A 19,703-nucleotide genomic window follows, 5' to 3' on the forward strand; every position below is an offset into this window, starting at 1 on the left:
TGACGAAAATAAAGAAACTTGTTATTTCTTAAATGTGGATTAACATGTATAATGAACACATTTTCTAATATTCTGAATATTCAAGCATCTTAATACATTTTCAAACACTTTGTTGTGATTTTGGTGAGGCTGTCACCTTTGAAAGTAGACTCAAATTTTTGCAAGCATAATGTCATATAATTCAAAGGAGTTCAACAATATTTATGTTTGTTTAGACTATCCAGAAGGCCTCCTGTAAACAACAAACTTAAACAGAAAAAAAAAGGCTCCACAAAATTGGTAAAAGTGAGACAAACTCTTTGACAAAAAAGTATATAACTCTGAGTCTGAACCCTAACTCTATTTTTTTACTCCCTGACGTGGATGAAAAAGAAAAATGCTGTAAAATGAAACCTTTTCTTTCTCAATCATGACAACATTTCCTTTTACTCTAGAGGTGTACCTTATCATACTCTAGATGTATATAGGAGATTTGCCTTATCAGGATAATGGTACAAATCATAGCAACCACTCAATGACCTTATGTCAAAAATGCCAAGTATCATGACAACAACTCAATGACCTTATGTCAAAAATGCCAAGTATCATGACAACAACTCAATGACCTTATGTCAACAATGCCAAGTATCATGACAACAACTCAATGACCTTATGTCAACAATGCCAAGTATCATGACAACAACTCAATGACCTTATGTCAACAATGCCAAGCATCATGACAACAACTCAATGACCTCATGTCAATAATGCCAAGATCATGGCAACAACTCAATGACCTCATGTCAACAATACCAAGCATCATAGCAACAACTCAATGACCCCATGTCAACAATGCCAAACACCATAGCAACAACTCAATGACCTTATGTCAAAAATGCCAAGTATCATGACAACAACTCAATGACCTTATGTCAACAATGCCAAGTATCATGACAACAACTCAATGACCTTATGTCAACAATGCCAAGTATCATGACAACAACTCAATGACCTTATGTCAACAATGCCAAGTATCATGACAACAACTCAATGACCTTATGTCAACAATGCCAAGTATCATGACAACAACTCAATGACCTTATGTCAATAATGCCAAGTATCATGAGAACAACTCAATGACCTTATGTCAACAATGCCAAGCATCATGACAACAACTCAATGACCTCATATCAATAATGCCAAGATCATGGCAACAACTCAATGACCTCATGTCAACAATGCCAAGCATCATAGCAACAACTCAATGACCCCATGTCAACAATGCCAAACACCATAGCAACAACTCAATGACCTTATGTCAACATTGCCAAGCATCATAGCAACAACTTAATGACCTCATGTCAACAATGCCAAGCATCATGACAACAACTCAATGACCTTATGTAAACAATGCCAAGCATCATGACAACAACTCAATGACCTTATGTAAACAATGCCAAGCATAATAGCAACAACTCAATGACCTTATGTCAACAATGCCAAGCATCATAGCAACAACTCAATGACCTTATGTCACCAATGCCAAGCATCAAGACAACAACTCAATGACCTCATGTCAACAATGCCAAGGATCATAACAACAACTCAATAACCTTATGTCAACAATGCCAAGCATCAAGGCAACAACTCAATGCCAAGCATCATGACAACAACTCAATGACCTCATGTCAACAATACCAAGCATCATAGCAACAACTCAATGACCTTATGTCAACAATGCCAAGCATCATAGCAACAACTCAATGACCTCATTTCAACAATGCCAAGCATCATGACAACAACTCAATGACTTTATTTCAACAATGCCAAGCATCATAGCAACAACTCAATGACCTCATGTCAACAATGCCAAGCATCATAGCAACAACTCAATGCCAAGCATCATGACAACAACTCAATGACCTTATGTCAACAATGCCAAGCATCATAGCAACAACTCAATGACCTCATGTCAACAATGCCAAGCATCATAGCAACAACTCAATGACCTTATGTCAACAATGCCAAGCATCATAGTAACAATTCAATGACCTCATTTCAACAATGCCAAGCATCATGACAACAACTCAATGACCTCATGTCAACAATGCCAAGCATCATAGCAACAACTTAATGACTTTATTTCAACAATGCCAAGCATCATAGCAACAACTCAATGACCTTATGTCAACAATGCCAAGTATCATAGCAAAAACTCAATGCCAAGTATCATAGCAACAACTCAATTACCTCATGTCAACAATGCCAAGCATCATAACAACAACTCAATGACCTTATGTCAACAATGCCAAGCATCATAGCAACAACTCAATGCCAAGCATTATGACAACAACTCAATGGCCTCATGTCAACAATGCCAAGCATCATAGCAACAACTCAATGACCTCCTGTCAACAATGCCAAGCATCAAAGCAACAACTCAATGACCTCCTGTCAACAATGCCAAGCATCATAGCAACAACTCAATGACCTCCTGTCAAAAATGCCAAGCATCATAGCAACAACTCAATGACCTTATGTCACCAATGCCAAGCATCATAGCAACAACTCAATGCCAAGCATCATGACAACAACTCAATGACCTCATGTCAACAATGCCAAGCATCATAGCAACAACTCAATGAGCTCATGTCAACAATGCCAAGCATCATAGCAACAACTCAATGCCAAGCATCATGACAACAACTCAATGAGCTCATGTCAACAATGCCAAGCATCATAGCAACAACTCAATGAGCTCATGTCAACAATGCCAAGCATCATAGCAACAACTCAATGACCTTATGTCAACGATGCCAAGCATCATAGCAACAACTCAATTTACCTTATGTCAACAATGCCAAGCATCATGACAACAACATATGATGCACAGAAACCCAAATGGGTCAGAGAAAAATAATTCATCATCCCCTTGAGACTGAGGTAGGGTGATCTCAACCCTAGAGGAAAGAACATTCAGTATGAAATCACTCGGCAAGCCTTATATTTGCCAACTTGAGAAGCTTTCCCTTTGAGATCTTTGAGATTGCTCTTCGCCAGAATACTGCCATTTGTCAGTGACATGATGCCCGGACACAAGAGTTGTGTGGACGTAAAACCTGTCAACCAACCAAGATCTCCCTACTTTATCTCCAAGGGGCTGAACGATTCTAGTAATCAATTGTACTCTTTACCTTAATAGTATTTATAGCATTGATAATGACATCTATATGATATAGGATTCATTATCCACACATTCACATGTAATGTTTTTCTTTTCTTGGCAAGATTTTTTGGCAGTAGTTTAAATCAAAAGTTTGATAAAAGTACATGGTATGCTCACATTTGCATACTTGCTATATAAAAACATATCTCTATGTTTGTATAATGGAAATGAGATACATATTTCATACATGTAGTTATTATATAATAGTTGGATACAAAAGTAAAATTTAGGCATGAATTTTTGTAAAAATATATACTATTCTAAAAAAAGTTTTTGATGAAAATAATACATGAGAGTACTATCACAGAAGTTATTACAACAAGCTGATGCCTGCAGTTATGTCAAATTATATCATAGACAGAAACTCAATGGAATTATCATTCATTTAAACCAAACTGCATATTAGACATATTCAATATAAGTATTCATGGTAAGGTATTGTATAATGGACGGATGGTATCAATATAATTAAGTGTTCACTACACAACATCAAGGGAACTTTATATCACAGTATGCTATATCTTTTTGTCTAAGTTTTCCCGGCATGACAATGAGGGAAATATACTCAACAAAAACAGAAACACACAAAGTTTCCCACTGCTGTAGACCTTAGCTATAAGGAAATAGTGGAATATTTGGTCATCAAGAATGATCTCCCTTCTCGACAATCTACCCTAAAAACAGCCAAGAATGGCAATGTCATTTTCTGACTTTGTGAGCTTCTTGAGTTAAAAAAATAAATGATTTCAATGGATACTCTAAGTTCAACCACATCAATTTTCCACATTTGCACTTTGATTTTGCCATTTGCTAAGATGCCATGCTTAATGTAAAGAGGGTCAGAGCAATTGTAATGTTGATGGATGGTCATAGCCAAACTGCTGTCACATGACAGTTTGGCATTGCTCCATGTACACTTTACACATTTCCATGCTACTGTGTTAGTTTTCAATTGTCCAAAGAGCGGTTGTCTGCATGTAACGACCACATGACAAGACAGGGCAATTTGATTGTCGAACTTGCACAACAGATTCTAGACAGCTGTAGAGACTGCGTCACATACCTTAGGTACTCATGGCAGACCTAAGGTACTCATGGCAGACCTAAGGTATTCATGGTAGACCTTAGGTATTCATGGTAGACCTTAGGTACTCATGGCAGACCTAAGGTACTCATTGCAGACCTTAGGTATTCATGGCAGACCTTAGGTACTCATGGCAGACCTAAGGTACTCATGGCAGACCTAAGGTATTCATGGCAGACCTTAGGTATTCATGGCAGACCTTAGGTATTCATGGCAGACCTTAGGTACTCATGGTAGACCCATTAGTGCTCAAACTGCCAGGAACCGCTTGTGCACCAACCTGATGTTGGGCCACCTCTGACAACTAGGATGCGGCAAGTACATTGTAACTGCTCAGACCTGGCCTGAATAAGGGAAGTGTCAGTGGAGGCATGTGATGTTCACTCTGTATCACTCGGATGGAAGAAAAAGGGTATATCACAGACACTGAGCATTTCGCTGACGCATGTCTGGTTGAGTACGATAGATTCGGTAGGGCTGTAATGGTTTGGGGAGGCATCTCCTATGGAGTAAAATCCCCCTTAGTGATTTTAGTAGACCACAGGCCCTTTCTCTTCTCAGAAGTCATAACCTAATTGTCTAGCAAGACAATGTATGACTGCATGTTGCCACAGTCAGTCATAATTTTCTCACTGCAAACAATGCCCAGCCTCTGGAATGGCCCAATATAACCTGACAAGTCTCCCATTGAGCATCTGTGGGATGAGCTGGACAGGTGTATTAGGAAACATCAAAACCCCCCAACTAACTGTGCCTAGTTGACCGCAACATTAACACATTCCCTTAAGGCAAATTAATGTTCTCACAAATTCAATGCATAGGAGAATCTGTGCAGGGATTCATGCAAGAATTGCCTACACCAGGTTACTGAAGTGTCGTTGTGTGACTGAAGTGACAACATGAGTAACGTAACACAGACTTTTCTTCTATAGTTTTGTAAAGAGCAGACTTGTACAAATTGCCCAAAATATCACAGGTTATTGATTGCACAATCTAATTGTGTGTTTCTGTTTTTGTTGAGTATATTGTATCATTTCACCTCAGTCTTCATGACAAAACTTCTCTTTTCTAATAGCTCTTACAACAAATTCATAGAAATACATAAGATTAGAGGTATTAGTCTGCAACCCAAAAAGATGTACTCACTTCAAACATATTCAAATGTATCGTATAAAGATGCCCATTTAAAAGACGACTTTGGTTTTACCACACTCTCATGTGAACATGATCTTGATAGCAAGCTTTTGATCATCCAGATACAAAACATTTCTACTCAAGTATTTTTGTGATAAATGTTTGCTGCATCTCTATCACTGAACTAAACTTACAATGTTTAGTCCTAAGATTTACTAATTGTAGTTGAAGATTTTGTTGACATAAACTTCTCTCTATACATTTTGCATTTATAAAGAATGACTGGCGTATAACAATTCCAGATGGGAAAAGTTTCATTTAGTAAAGGATACAGACACCCTCACCAATAATATCTGTTCTGTGCTCAAGTTGTTTCCCTATATTTCCATATACAGTCCAGCATTGCCTATCATATCAGCTTAATTAATGTATAGCATGTTTAAAATATTATTCTGTAAAATATACATATAAATGTATATATTTTAGCAGTAAGTTTGAAAGCAATGGTTTGGAGGGAGGTGTGAGGACAGTGCTATCTTTATCCTCTTAAAATCAGTTACAATTTCTTGGGTTTTTGTTTTGTTTTGTAATACCAGAATTAAATAGTCACCTTGCATTTGTGAATCTAGAAAATATTGAATATAAAATACATTTCTAAAGTTGTAATGCAAAACAATTTGGAAACATTATCAGTTGAATGTTTTACAAAATGTTCTGAAACTGAAGTGGTGGTCACTGTGTAAATCAATATCTGTGTAACTCCTAGAGTACTGCAATGGAACCTAAAGGTCACGATGAACATAAGGACTTACATAATCCACCAGGCTAACAGAGAATATGTTCTCCCGCCCCCAGCACCTACCTGGTAAACCCTGAACCAGGTTCACACAGTGCACCTCAAGGGACCATTCATGATCAGAGAACTGCCATCAACGGCAGCACATCAATCCTTGCCCTGATACATTGTACAGCATATCAATCTTTCATTAACTTTAATACATCTGCAGGGTTATCAAGTGCATATAAGTAGAGACTTTAATAATAATGTCCAACTCGACAATAGACTGATACACTGCCTGTAATTGATCTACATTGAAAACTCAAGTATTAGAACCAACACCATTGATTAATTTGTAAGGTACCAGATTGTATTCATGGGTAATTTTTTTTTCTATTTCATTTTCCTTCTGGTGTCTGTTAATTGCTTTTTATCTTACATGAAGCAATGCTAACCTCTGCAAAATTATATGAAAATACAACTCCAGATCAGATCAACATGTTTCCATGCTGTCTATAGTCTATTACAAACTCAGACCAGATCAACATGTTTATATGGTGTCTATAGTCTATTACAAACTCAGATCAACATGTTTCCATGGTGTCTATAGTCTATTACAACCCCAGCTCAGATCAACATGTTTCCATGGTGTCTATAGTCTATTACAACCTCAGATCAGATCAACATGTTTCCATGGTGTCTATAGTCTATTACAGCCTCAGATCAGATCAACATGTTTCCATGGTGTCTATAGTCTATTACAACTCCAGATCAACATGTTTCCATGGTGTCTATAGTCTATTACAACTCCAGATCAACATGTTTCCATGGTGTCTATAGTCTATTACAACTCCAGATCAACATGTTTCCATGATGTCTATAGTCTATTACAACTCCAGATCAACATGTTTCCATGGTGTCTATAGTCTATTACAACTCCAGATCAACATGTTTCCATGATGTCTATAGTCTATTACAACCTCAGCTCAGATCAACATGTTTCCATGGTGTCTATAGTCTATTACAACTCCAGATCAACATGTTTCCATGGTGTCTATAGTCTATTACAACTCCAGATCAACATGTTTCCATGATGTCAATAGTCTATTACAACCTCAGATCAGATCAACATGTTTCCATGGTGTCTATAGTCTATTACAACTCCAGATCAACATGTTTCCATGGTGTCTATAGTCTATTACAACCACAGATCAGCATGTTTCCATGGTGTCTATAGTCTATTACAACCTCAGCTCAGATCAACATGTTTCCACGGTGTCTATAGTCTATTACAACCTCAGATCAACATGTTTCCATGGTGTCTATAGTCTATTACAACCTCAGATCAACATGTTTCCACGGTGTCTATAGTCTATTACAACCTCAGCTCAGATCAACATGTCTCCATGGTATCTATAGTCTATTATAACTCCAGATCAACATGTTTCCATGATTTCTATAGTCTATTACAACCTCAGACCAGATCAACATGTTTCCATGGTGTCTATAGTCTATTTCAACCTCAGATCAGATCAACATGTTTCCATGGTGTCTATAGTCTATTACAACCTCAGATCAGATCAACATGTTTCCATGGTGTCTATAGTCTATTTCAACCTCAGATCAGATCAACATGTTTCCATGGTGTCTATAGTCTATTACAACCTCAGATCAGATCAACATGTTTCCACGGTGTCTATAGTCTATTACAACCCCAGCTCAGATCAACATGTTTCCATGGTGTCTATAGTCTATTACAACCTCAGATCAACATGTTTCCATGGTGTCAATAGTCTATTACAACCTCAGATCAGATCAACATGTTTCCATGGTTTCTATAGTCTATTACAACCTCAGATCAACATGTTTCCATGGTTTCTATAGTCTATTACAACCTCAGATCAGATCAACATGTTTCCATGGTGTCTATAGTCTATTACAACTTCAGATCAACATGTTTCCATATTGTCTATAGCCTATTACAACCTCAGACCATATCAACATGTTTCCATGGTGTCTATAGTCTATTACAACCTCAGATCAACATGTTTCCATGGTGTCTATAGTCTATTACAACCTCAGACCAGATCAACATGTTTCCATGGTGTCTATAGTCTATTACAACCTCAGATCAGCATGTTTCCATGGTGTCTATAGTCTATTACAACCTCAGATCAGATCAACATGTTTCCATGGTGTCTATAGTCTATTACAACCTCAGACCAGATCAACATGTTTCCACGGTGTCTATAGTCTATTACAAACTCAGATCAGATCAACATGTTTCCATGGTGTCTATAGTCTATTACAACCTCAGATCAGCATGTTTCCATGGTGTCTATAGTCTATTACAACCTCAGATCAACATGTTTCCATGGTGTCTATAGTCTATTACAACCTCAGACCAGATCAACATGTTTCCATGGTGTCTATAGTCTATTACAACCTCAGATCAGATCAACATGTTTCCATGGTTTCTATAGTCTATTACAACCTCAGATCAACATGTTTCCATGGTGTCTATAGTCTATTACAACCTCAGACCAGATCAACATGTTTCCATGGTGTCTATAGTCTATTACAACCTCAGATCAGATCAACATGTTTCCATGGTTTCTATAGTCTATTACAACCTCAGATCAACATGTTTCCATGGTTTCTATAGTCTATTACAACCTCAGACCAGATCAACATGTTTTCATGGTGTCAATAGTCTATTACAACCTCAGATCAACATGTTTCCATGGTGTCTATAGTCTATTACAACCTCAGATCAGATCAACATGTTTCCATGGTGTCTATAGTCTATTACAACCTCAGATCAACATGTTTCCATGGTGTCTATAGTCTATTACAACCTCAGATCAGATCAACATGTTTCCATGGTGTCTATAGTCTATTACAACCTCAGATCAACATGTTTCCATGGTGTCTATAGTCTATTACAACTCCAGATCAACATGTTTCCATGGTGTCTATAGTCTATTACAACCTCAGATCAGATCAACATGTTTCCATGGTGTCTATAGTCTATTACAACCTCAGATCAGATCAACATGTTTCCATGGTGTCTATAGTCTATTACAACCTCAGCTCAGATCAACATGTTTCCATGGTGTCTTTTGTCTATTACAACCTCAGATCAACATGTTTCCATGGTGTCTTTAGTCTATTACAACCTCAGATCAGATCAACATGTTTCCATGGTGTCTATAGTCTATTACAATCTCAGACCAGATCAACATGTTTCCATATTGTCTATAGTCTATTACAACCTCAGCTCAGATCAACATGTTTCCATGGTGTCTATAGTCTATTACAACCTCAGATTAGATCAACATGTTTCCATGGTGTCTATAGTCTATTACAACCTCAGATCAACATGTTTCCATGGTGTCTATAGTCTATTACAACCTCAGATCAGATCAACATGTTTCCATGGTTTCTATAGTTTATTACAACCTCAGATCAACATGTTTTCATGGTGTCTATAGTCTATTACAACTCCAGATTAACATGTTTCCATGGTGTCTATAGTCTATTACAACCTCAGACCAGATCAATATGTTTCCATGGTGTCTATAGTCTATTACAACCTCAGACCAGATCAACATGTTTCCATGGTGTCTATAGTCTATTACAACCTCAGATCAGATTAACATGTTATTTAAACAAGGTTTCAAAATATCTTTTCAATCTGAACAATTCTTCAAACTTGTGCTTCAAAATTTCTTAAGTAGAGATGTACAATTGCACAAAATATGCATATTAAACATATATGAGAATCCAGAATATATATATGGTTAAAGGCTTGTGATATTAGAGGTTAGTGGCAAAACTTGGTCACAGATGAAGAAATGTTGTCAACAACACTGTAATACTTATTCAATGTGTGAAATCAAACACAGACATGCTTACAATATCATCAAAAACTGAGTGGTTTATATCATCATAAAAATGTGTGCCTTGCATATCTGCACGAACTGATAGTAAAACTTGAACATGTGAACCTGTATGTGTAGTCTGGTTATAAGTATATTTACACACCTTAACAACACAGATCAAATGCTTTGAACATGAGGTGATATATGGTATAAACATAGCTGTGTAAGGACCAGTATTTAACAGACACTACCCATGTTATTTACCAAAATAAACCACATTTGAGCAAGTCACTTTACTAGTCTACATTTAAGAATTTATTCAATCAAAAGTTTTAACATTTTGGTGAAAAACCTTTTAAAAGTGTAAGATTTTGTTGGGTTTATTTTCCAACCAAATTACCTGTATAATCTGAACACTGTGTAATACTGTCCTTAACAAGATCCTGAAGAAATACAAGTCCTATAAAATAGCATGGTACAGAGTAGAAAACAGGCTTTGTTCATATCTAACATCATTATGTATATGAACTTTCAATATAAATATTTTTGAATGATATTTTTGGTGTTTCCTTTCCTCCTCAATTGGGTTTGTAAGTCCAAGTTTAATCAAAGAAAATGAACAGAAATCAAATGAAAGTCAAACTTCCATCAAAATATGCATGGTCCTATAAATAGGTGGATGGTCCTATAGATAGGTGGATGGTCCTATAGATAGGTGGATGATCCTATAGATAGGTCCTATAGATAGGTCCTATAGACAGATGGATGGTCCTATAGATAGGTGGATGGTCCTATAGATAGGTGGATGATCCTATAGATAGGTGGATGGTCCTAAAGATAGGTAGATGGTCCTATACATAGGTGGATGGTCCTATAGATATGTAAATGGTCCTATAGATAGGTGGATGGTCCTATAGATAGGTCCTATAGATAGGTGGATGGTCCTAGAGATAGGTAGATGGTCCTATACATAGGTAGATGGTCCTATAGATAGATGGATGGTCCTTAAGATAGATGGATGGTCCTATAGATAGGTGGGTGGTCCTATACATAGGTGGATGGTCCTATAGATAGGTTCTATCGATAGGTCCTATAGATAGATGGATGGTCCTATAGATAGGTAGATGGTCCTATAGATAGGTGGATGGTCCTATAGATAGGTGGATGATCCTATAGATAGGTAGATGGTCCTATACATAGGTGGATGGTCCTATAGATAGGTGGATGATCCTATAGATAGGTCCTATAGACAGGTCCTATAGATAGGAGGATGGTCCTATAGATAGGTATATGGTCCTATAGATAGATGGATGTTCCTATAGATAGGTCCTATAGATAGGTGGATGGTCCTAGGTGGATGGTCCTATAGATAGTTGGATGGTCCTATAGATAGGTGGATGGTCCTATAGATAGGTCCTATAGACAGGTCCTATAGATAGGTGGATGGTCCTATAGATAGGTAGATGGTCCTATAGATAGGTGGATGGTCCTATAGATAGTTGGATGGTCCTATAGATAGGTGGATGGTCCTATAGATAGGTGGATGATCCTATAGATAGGTGGATGGTCCTATAGATAGGTAGATGGTCCTATACATAGGTGGATGGTCCTATAGATAGATGGATGGTCCTATAGATAGGTGGATGGTCCTATAGATAGGTCCTATAGATAGGTGGATGGTCCTATAGATAGATGCATGGTCCTATAGATAGGTAAATGGTCCTATAGATAGATGGATGGTCCTATAGATAGATGGATGTTCCTATAGATAGGTCCTATAGATAGGTGGATGGTCCTATACATAGGTGGATGGTCCTATAGATAGGTAGATGTTCCTATAGATAGGAGGATGGTCCTATAGATAGATGGATGGTCCTATAGATAGATGGATGTTCCTATAGATAGGTCCTATAGATAGGTGGATGGTCCTATAGATAGGTGGATGATCCTATAGATAGGTAGATGGTCCTATACATAAGTGGATGGTCCTATAGATAGGTGGATGATCCTATAGATAGGTGGATGGTCCTATAGATAGGTGGATGGTCCTATAGATAGGTGGATGGTCCTATAGATAGTTGGATGGTCCTATAGAGAGGTGGATGGTCCTATAGATAGGTGGATGGTCCTATAGATAGGTCCTATAGACAGGTCCTATAGATAGGTGGATGGTCCTATAGATAGGTAGATGGTCCTATAGATAGGTGGATGGTCCTATAGATAGGTAGATGGTCCTATAGATAGATGGATGGTCCTATAGGTAGGTAGATGGTCCTATAGATAGGTGGATGGTCCTATAGATAGGTGGATGTTCCTATAGATAGATGGATGGTCCTATAGATAGATGGAAGTTCCTATAGATAGGTCCTATAGATAGGTGGATGGTCCTATAGATAGGTGGATGGTCCTATAGATAGGTAGATGGTCCTATAGATAGGTGGATGGTCCTATAGATAGGTGGATGGTCCTATAGATAGGTGGATGGTCCTATACATAGGTGGATGGTCCTATAGATAGGTGGATGGTCCTTTAGATAGGTGGATGGTCCTATAGATAGGTAGATGGTCCTATAGAGAGGTGGATGGTCCTATAGATAGGTCCTATAGATAGGTGGATGGTCCTATAGATAGATTCATGGTCCTATAGATAGGTAGAAGGTCCTTTAGATAGATGGATGGTCCTATAGATAGATGGATGGTCCTATAGATAGGTCCTATAGATAGGTGGATGGTCCTATACATAGGTGGATGGTCCTATAGATAGGTAGATGTTCCTAAAGATAGGTGGATGGTCCTATAGATAGGTAGATGGTCCTATAGATAGATGGATGGTCCTATAGTTAGGTAGATGGTCCTATAGATAGGTAGATGTTCCTATAGATAGATGGATGGTCCTATAGATATGTGGATGGTCCTATAGATAGATGCATGGTCCTATAGATAGGTAGAGAGTCCTATAGATATATGGATGGTCCTATAGAGAGGTGGATGGTCCTATAGATAGGTCCTATAGATAGGTGGATGGTCCTATAGATAGATTCATGGTCCTATAGATAGGTAGAAGGTCCTTTAGATAGATGGATGGTCCTATAGATAGGTGGATGGTCCTATAGATAGATGCATGGTCCTATAGATAGGTAGATGGTCCTATAGATAGATGGAAAGAAGAATAGACAAACTGACAAATACTAAGATTCTAATATGACTGTAACCTCCCAAAATGTGACAATATTGTGGAGCCAAAGAAAAAGACAAAAATTCTCACTTTATTTTACAAAAAAGACAATTAGATTGAATGTTACAATGGGAGAGAAGCATTGTACAGAAATAAGTCAATGATTATGTTGTCATCATAGCTATCATAGAATATAAACATCACAGACAAACAATAAATAAACATCATTCAGGTTTAAATAGTAAATATGGTCTTCAACACAATCCTTTAAAATCAAAGAATAAAGTGTAACAACAAACATATCAAAAAATAACATGCCATAATACTTTAAAAAGGATAGCATATATCCCAACATTAAACAGATATAGAATGAAAATTGGCAAACAAGATTCCTCCAGCCTCCAAACAAATCCCAGATTTCATTGATAAACTAATCAGTTTACCTAATGTTGCAAAACTGAATTATTAATTTTAAGAAAATGTCTTAAAAAAATGATAATCAAATTTTAGCATCATTAAAAATATATAACAAAAAGTTTTCTAACTGATCTACTTTGTATACACTAGTGACATGAGATGGTAGGTATACTGTTTTTGTTAATTTACAACGTAAAACATTTATACGAATCTAACTCAGCTTCAGTTCATGGATAATGAATGAGGGAACAATTCCCAGTGAAGCCATGATTAAAATCTGAGGAAGAGTCTGGAGGCAGTACACAAGAAAACAAGTTAACATAACAAGAACATCAACAGAACAAAGTCAATTAACCTAATGACCCCTTATCACATGACAATCCCATGACATTTGGGTCATAAGGTCAATTGGTGACAACATGGTCACCTTGCGATGATTTCTCTTCATCTTCAATGAATTCTTCATCCTGGCGCTGTACAAATTGTTCTGTTTGTACACTATTAACCAAACCTCCTTCCTGGCTCTTTGCTGATCCTTCTGTCTGTATTATGTTAACTAAACCTTCATTCTCACTACTCTCATTGCTGTCATCTACCACATGTCTGTAACAAACATCTTGACACATGTCATCTTCCTCCATCTTATCGTCTTCATTGAATGTCTCTTTTATGTCAGTTTCATCAAAGTCATTTTTTGTTATTAGTACAAAGTCATCAGGTGACGTTACTGGCCCAACAATTACTTCATCTAACGGCAGTTTGACATAATCATCGCAGCATGATGTGAGAAATTCCTGTGGCTTGGTAAGTTCCCCTAATGGCAGTTTGAAGTGATCATCTGAAAAAACATTTCCTTTTTCATCTGATGGCAATTTCCTATCTTTTTCTCCTGCTATATTAATGCTATCATCAGATATAGATTTGTATGTGTCCTTGCTGAAGTCAGAAATGTCCTCATCTGAATCATTGTCAATCAAAAGTACAGATCTGGACTGTTCCAAGCCACTGAATATTCTTCGTTTCTCCTCCATTGACTTTTTCTTAGTCTTAAACGAAGTTTCTTGTTTGGTAGGAACAGAGTTTCTAGGTGAGGCTAGACATCTGTCTGAGAGATGTTTAATTCGTTCATAACCATTCCTATAACTAGGCTTTGCTTTGTTCACATCATTGACAATAACAGGAAAACGAGTAGGAAACTCCTGCACACTGTGTGACTGGAGTCGCTGTGACTCAGCTATACTTCTACCTGATACAAGGTCTGTTTGACTACGATTGAGTCTGCCAAGCTTGGTCATTGTCATGTCATTGACGCTTAAACTGGCCATTTTACTGTCTATGCTGAGTTCTTCATCCTCACTTTCCTCATCACTGCCATTCAGTGGGGTATTGTTGTCAGATGGGTGTGATAGTCGCTGTGGAAACCATTTACTTGAGCCATTGTATTTCACTTTGCCGGAGACATTGTGTGGCAACATGAGAAAATTAGGATCTAACGGTGAGCTATCCAAATCCTCCTCCTCGCTGTCACAGGCAGGCTCCACCTCCTCATCATCTTCCATTTCCTCCTCAAGCAGTTGTTCTTCTAAATCCTCATCCTTACTCTGGGGACTGGCTGTCATTGGTACAAATGAATCTTGTTTTGTCTTTGTGATTCTGTCTGGCTTTTTATCCTTTTCCTTATTTTTATCCTCATCTAATGAAAATATGGATTTTTTGCTGGGAGTGAATGTGCGCCTCCATTTGTGTTCAGAACAGAAGCTGGAAAAACAAAGAAAAACATTAATTATTCTCTCAATCTGTATACCAAAACAAAAAAGGTCAATTTATCATCCACTTGGTTTTAGCAGAATCACACATTATACAAAACAGATTTACTTTACCTAAGGATGCTTCATACCAAATTTGACACTGTTGTTTGTGTCACGTACATCTGTATGTTACCTGGGTATTGTGGTGTTGTGTGGGTCACGTGAGCGACTGTGTGAGCAGTAAGCGTAAACAGCAAGTATCGCCTGTCCAGGTATGACACCTGTTTGCCTATTTCATGGGAAATTGGCGTCATTTATGGCATGAAAAGGAGCCCAGACATCTCACTGGGGTAAGTATTCTTTCTGTCTTTAGTAATATGCGGTTTTCTGTGGTTATTTATGGCCATATTTTCCATGTCCCTATCATAGGTCAAGCTATCTATTATCGGTGCGTGTTCATTCATGCGTAGCTATCAGGATTGTAAAATGCAGGTTTAATTTCTGGATATAACGCTGAATTTGCTCCTTTTGTTGTTGAAGTTCTTATTGTTCATGTATATTGGCTATTATGTTAATGATTTAGAGGTATAAGTGCTAACTACCCATAGAATTGCTGTTACGTTTGAGTGAAATATGTATGGAAGCCATGAGCAGTAGTCGTGCGCGCTTGAACTGGCGAGTGATCGCGTAGGTAAAAAAAATCTATGGAATGCCAGAGTTGCCTTATTTGTTTCATGTAGCGATATCGTACTTTTGTTGAAATTTAATATAGAATCTCATCACACACCGTAGAATGTAGTTCTTGTGTATTGTCATACATATAATTTATAGAATGTTAGTAGCAAATGATGGATTATCACTTAATTGTAATTTGTGGAAAAACATTATAAGTTAGTTATGGTAACTATAACGAGAATGGATGGATGAGTGCTTATTGTTCGTTTAATTTCTCTTTAAAGCTTCACATGGCGGGTACAACACTAAAGGATACAGAAGGATACAGAAGGTCAGCATTATTGGAGCGCCAGGTCCTCCGTATGCAGTAACAGGACAGATTGACGTTACTGACAGCTGCAGGAGGGATTGTCTCCAGAACAGGCTGGCATGTAGCTCTTCGGGAGACTGCCTTTTAGTGTTGATATCCCAGCCACCAGCTCCACAGAGGGGAGAGATGCGCGATACGTGTGTATCACTACCAAGCCGTCAGCGAGCTAGGAACTGAGAGTTATGTCACTTATTTCTAAGGAACTAAGAGTCGTTCGCTATGATCGGACTAAAGAGTCGGTTTGGTTAAGGTACTTGCATCCACAAATTTACACACTGTGGCTCTGTATTTGTGAGACATTCCTGTCAGTGAAGAGACTAGCTATCTTTACATGTTGCTAAGGTGTATGAATGGAGTATGATTGTGAGTGCGAGTACATTGATAGTTTTCTGTGTGTTTTCTATGTAAATAAACTGTATTATATGTTCATTGTGTTATTTCTCTGTGTTGATTTCCAGATATGCTGGGCAGAGGCTCGTCCCACATTACAATTTGTACAAAAGAAGGATTTGAGCCGAAGCCTTTGCTTAAACAAAACTATATCCTCTTTACCAAAGAAATGCTTTAGATTTAAGTTTGGTGAAATCTAATCTTGTATTGTAGTTTGATTAGCTGACATAATGAATTGACTGTGTTTGCTGATCATCTGGTTCTTCAAGTCAGTTAGCTAATTAAACTTACTATTTAAGACATCAGACTGCACATGAGTATGTATCATATTTGTGATCACCACTAGACTATATGTGTACTAGTTTGTGCAGCCTAAATATATAAAATGTTATTAATCATTAAGTTCAAAACATCATTTCTAACATTCAATGCTATTCTAAAGGTTTCTGTGTGATATTGGAGAGGTGGTCATTCCATTTAAATTGGGCTTCATACTGAAGTTTAAAATCAATTATGGCAAGTATCAAGTTGACTTCTACAGGCAAAAGGACACCCTCTTTCCTCCTAAAATATCAATTAACTGTGCCATAACATCACCAGTATTAAGAGACTCTTCATGCCTGACAATTATATTGTAATGCTGTTATTTAAATATGTAAACAGAAACACATGCATAAATTACAATAATGATAGAACTGATACGTAACTTTTCACTTATGATAGCAGAGACTTCATACACATATTGAATCAATGGTACTTAATACTTGAAATCCAAACCGGCTGATTTTGGTAGAAACACACTTACATCCATATATAGATCACCCTTAAAGCTATAAGGACTTTACTAAACCTTTTCCTTATATTTTCATCCTGTTACATTCATGTCTCAGCCCTTTTGACTTTTGTTCTGGTAACAATTTTTTGAAACGTTATATTTAAGAAAGTAATAAAAAATCAATAGGAAAGTATCCCTTTTCACATATTATTCTTAATTGCGATCTTACAGTCTCTTGTCTTACTTTCGGTCAAAACATCAGAGGACTTCATTAATAAACAAGAGATCCCAGAGGGATCTTGGCGCCCACCATTTGAGGATCTGTTTTCAGTTCTTGAAGATTTGTTTATTTTTTTTGTTTGTTACAGGTGTTGTAAATGTTCAGGAACTGGTCTTCATTGAATGTACTCAATGATGGCACAAGATATTTTTATTAAGCACCTATTAGCAAATATCATTTGAAAAAGATCCCAAAGTATCATTAGATAGCAGTTAGTTACAGGTGGATAATGGGCAATATGCTTGTGCTGTATTACTGTCGACATCCAAGATGGCTGCCTTTGGGCCATCTTGATTTCAAATCAGTCCAAAAAAGGTACAATGCACAACTAGGGACCAAGGGAAACCAATATCTATGAAATATCAGAAGGATTTATCCAGTACTTCCTCAGATATAGCAGTAACAAGATTTTACTCTCAAAATCCAAGATGGCTGCCTGTCAGCCATCTTGATTTCGGATCAGTCCAAAAAGGTATAATGCACAACTTGGAACCAAAGGGAACCTGCATATGAAATTTGAGAAAGATCCATCCAGTACTTTCCAAGAAATAGCAGTAACAAACTTTTACATTCAAAATCCAAGATGGCCACCTGTCGGCCATCTTGAATTCGAATCAGTCCAAAAAAGGTATAATGCACAACTAGGGACCAAGGGGAAACCACACATGAAATTTGAGAAAGATCCATCCAGTACTTTCCAAGAAATAGCGGTAACAAACTTTTACATCTAAAATCCAAGATGGCCTTCTGTCGGCCATCTTGAATTCGAATCAGTCCAAAAAAGGTATAATGCACAACTAGGGACCAAGGGGAAACTGCATATGAAATTTGAGGAAGATCCATCCAGTACTTTCCAAGAAATAGCAGTAACAAACTTTTACATTCAAAATCCAAGATGGCCACCTGTCGGCCATCTTGAATTCGAATCAGTCCAAAAAAGGTACAATGCACAAGTAGGAACAAGGGGAAACAGCATATGAAATTTGAGAAAGATCCATCCAGTAATTTCAAAGAATTAGCGGTAACAAACTTTTACATCCAAAATCCAAGATGGCCACCTGTCGGCCATCTTGAATTCGAATCAGTCCAAAAAATGTACAATGCACAACTAGCGACCAAGGGGAAACTGCATATGAAATTTGAGAAAGATCCATCCAGTACTTTCCAAGAAATAGCGGTAACAAACTTTTACATCCAAAATCCAAATTCCAGTCCAAAAAAGATAGGGACTAAGGGGAAACTGCTGCCTGTACTTTCCAAGAAATAGCAGTAACACTTTTACTTCCAAATTCCAAGATGGCTGCCTGTCTCCCATCTTGTATTTGAATCACTACAAAAAAGGTACAATGCACAACTAGGGACCAAGGGGAAACTGCATATGAAATTTGAGAAAGATCCATCCAGTACTTTCTCAGAAATAGCGGTAACAAACTTTTACATCTAAAATCCAAGATGGCCTTCTGTCGGCCATCTTGAATTCGAATCAGTCCAAAAAAGGTATAATGCACAACTAGGGACCAAGGGGAAACTGCATATGAAATTTGAGGAAGATCCATCCAGTACTTTCCAAGAAATAGCAGTAACAAACTTTTACATTCAAAATCCAAGATGGCCACCTGTCGGCCATCTTGAATTCGAATCAGTCCAAAAAAGGTACAATGCACAACTAGGAACAAGGGGAAACAGCATATGAAATTTGAGAAAGATCCATCCAGTAATTTCAAAGAATTAGCGGTAACAAACTTTTACTTCCAAAATCCAAGATGGCCACCTGTCGGCCGTCTTGAAT

General features: G+C 37.5%; 1 protein-coding gene across 1 annotated transcript in view; it reads right to left on the reverse strand.

Annotated features, from left to right (window-relative positions):
- Positions 1-14,080: 14,080 nt before the first annotated feature.
- The window catches only part of LOC132563607 (otolith matrix protein OMM-64-like), a 55,904-nt gene continuing 50,281 nt past the window's right edge, over positions 14,081-19,703 (reverse strand). Inside the window, exons 5-6 of the mRNA XM_060228347.1 lie at positions 14,239-15,434; positions 14,081-14,190 (exon numbers count right to left, since the gene is read on the reverse strand). Coding sequence (XP_060084330.1) covers positions 14,081-14,190; positions 14,239-15,434 — 1,306 coding nt within the window. The remainder of the gene's footprint in view (positions 14,191-14,238; positions 15,435-19,703) is intronic.

Source organism: Ylistrum balloti, unplaced genomic scaffold, assembly GCF_031769215.1.
Source record: "Ylistrum balloti isolate Yb309-2 unplaced genomic scaffold, AGI_CSIRO_Ybal_v1 Utg371794, whole genome shotgun sequence".
Taxonomy (NCBI): domain Eukaryota; kingdom Metazoa; phylum Mollusca; class Bivalvia; order Pectinida; family Pectinidae; genus Ylistrum; species Ylistrum balloti.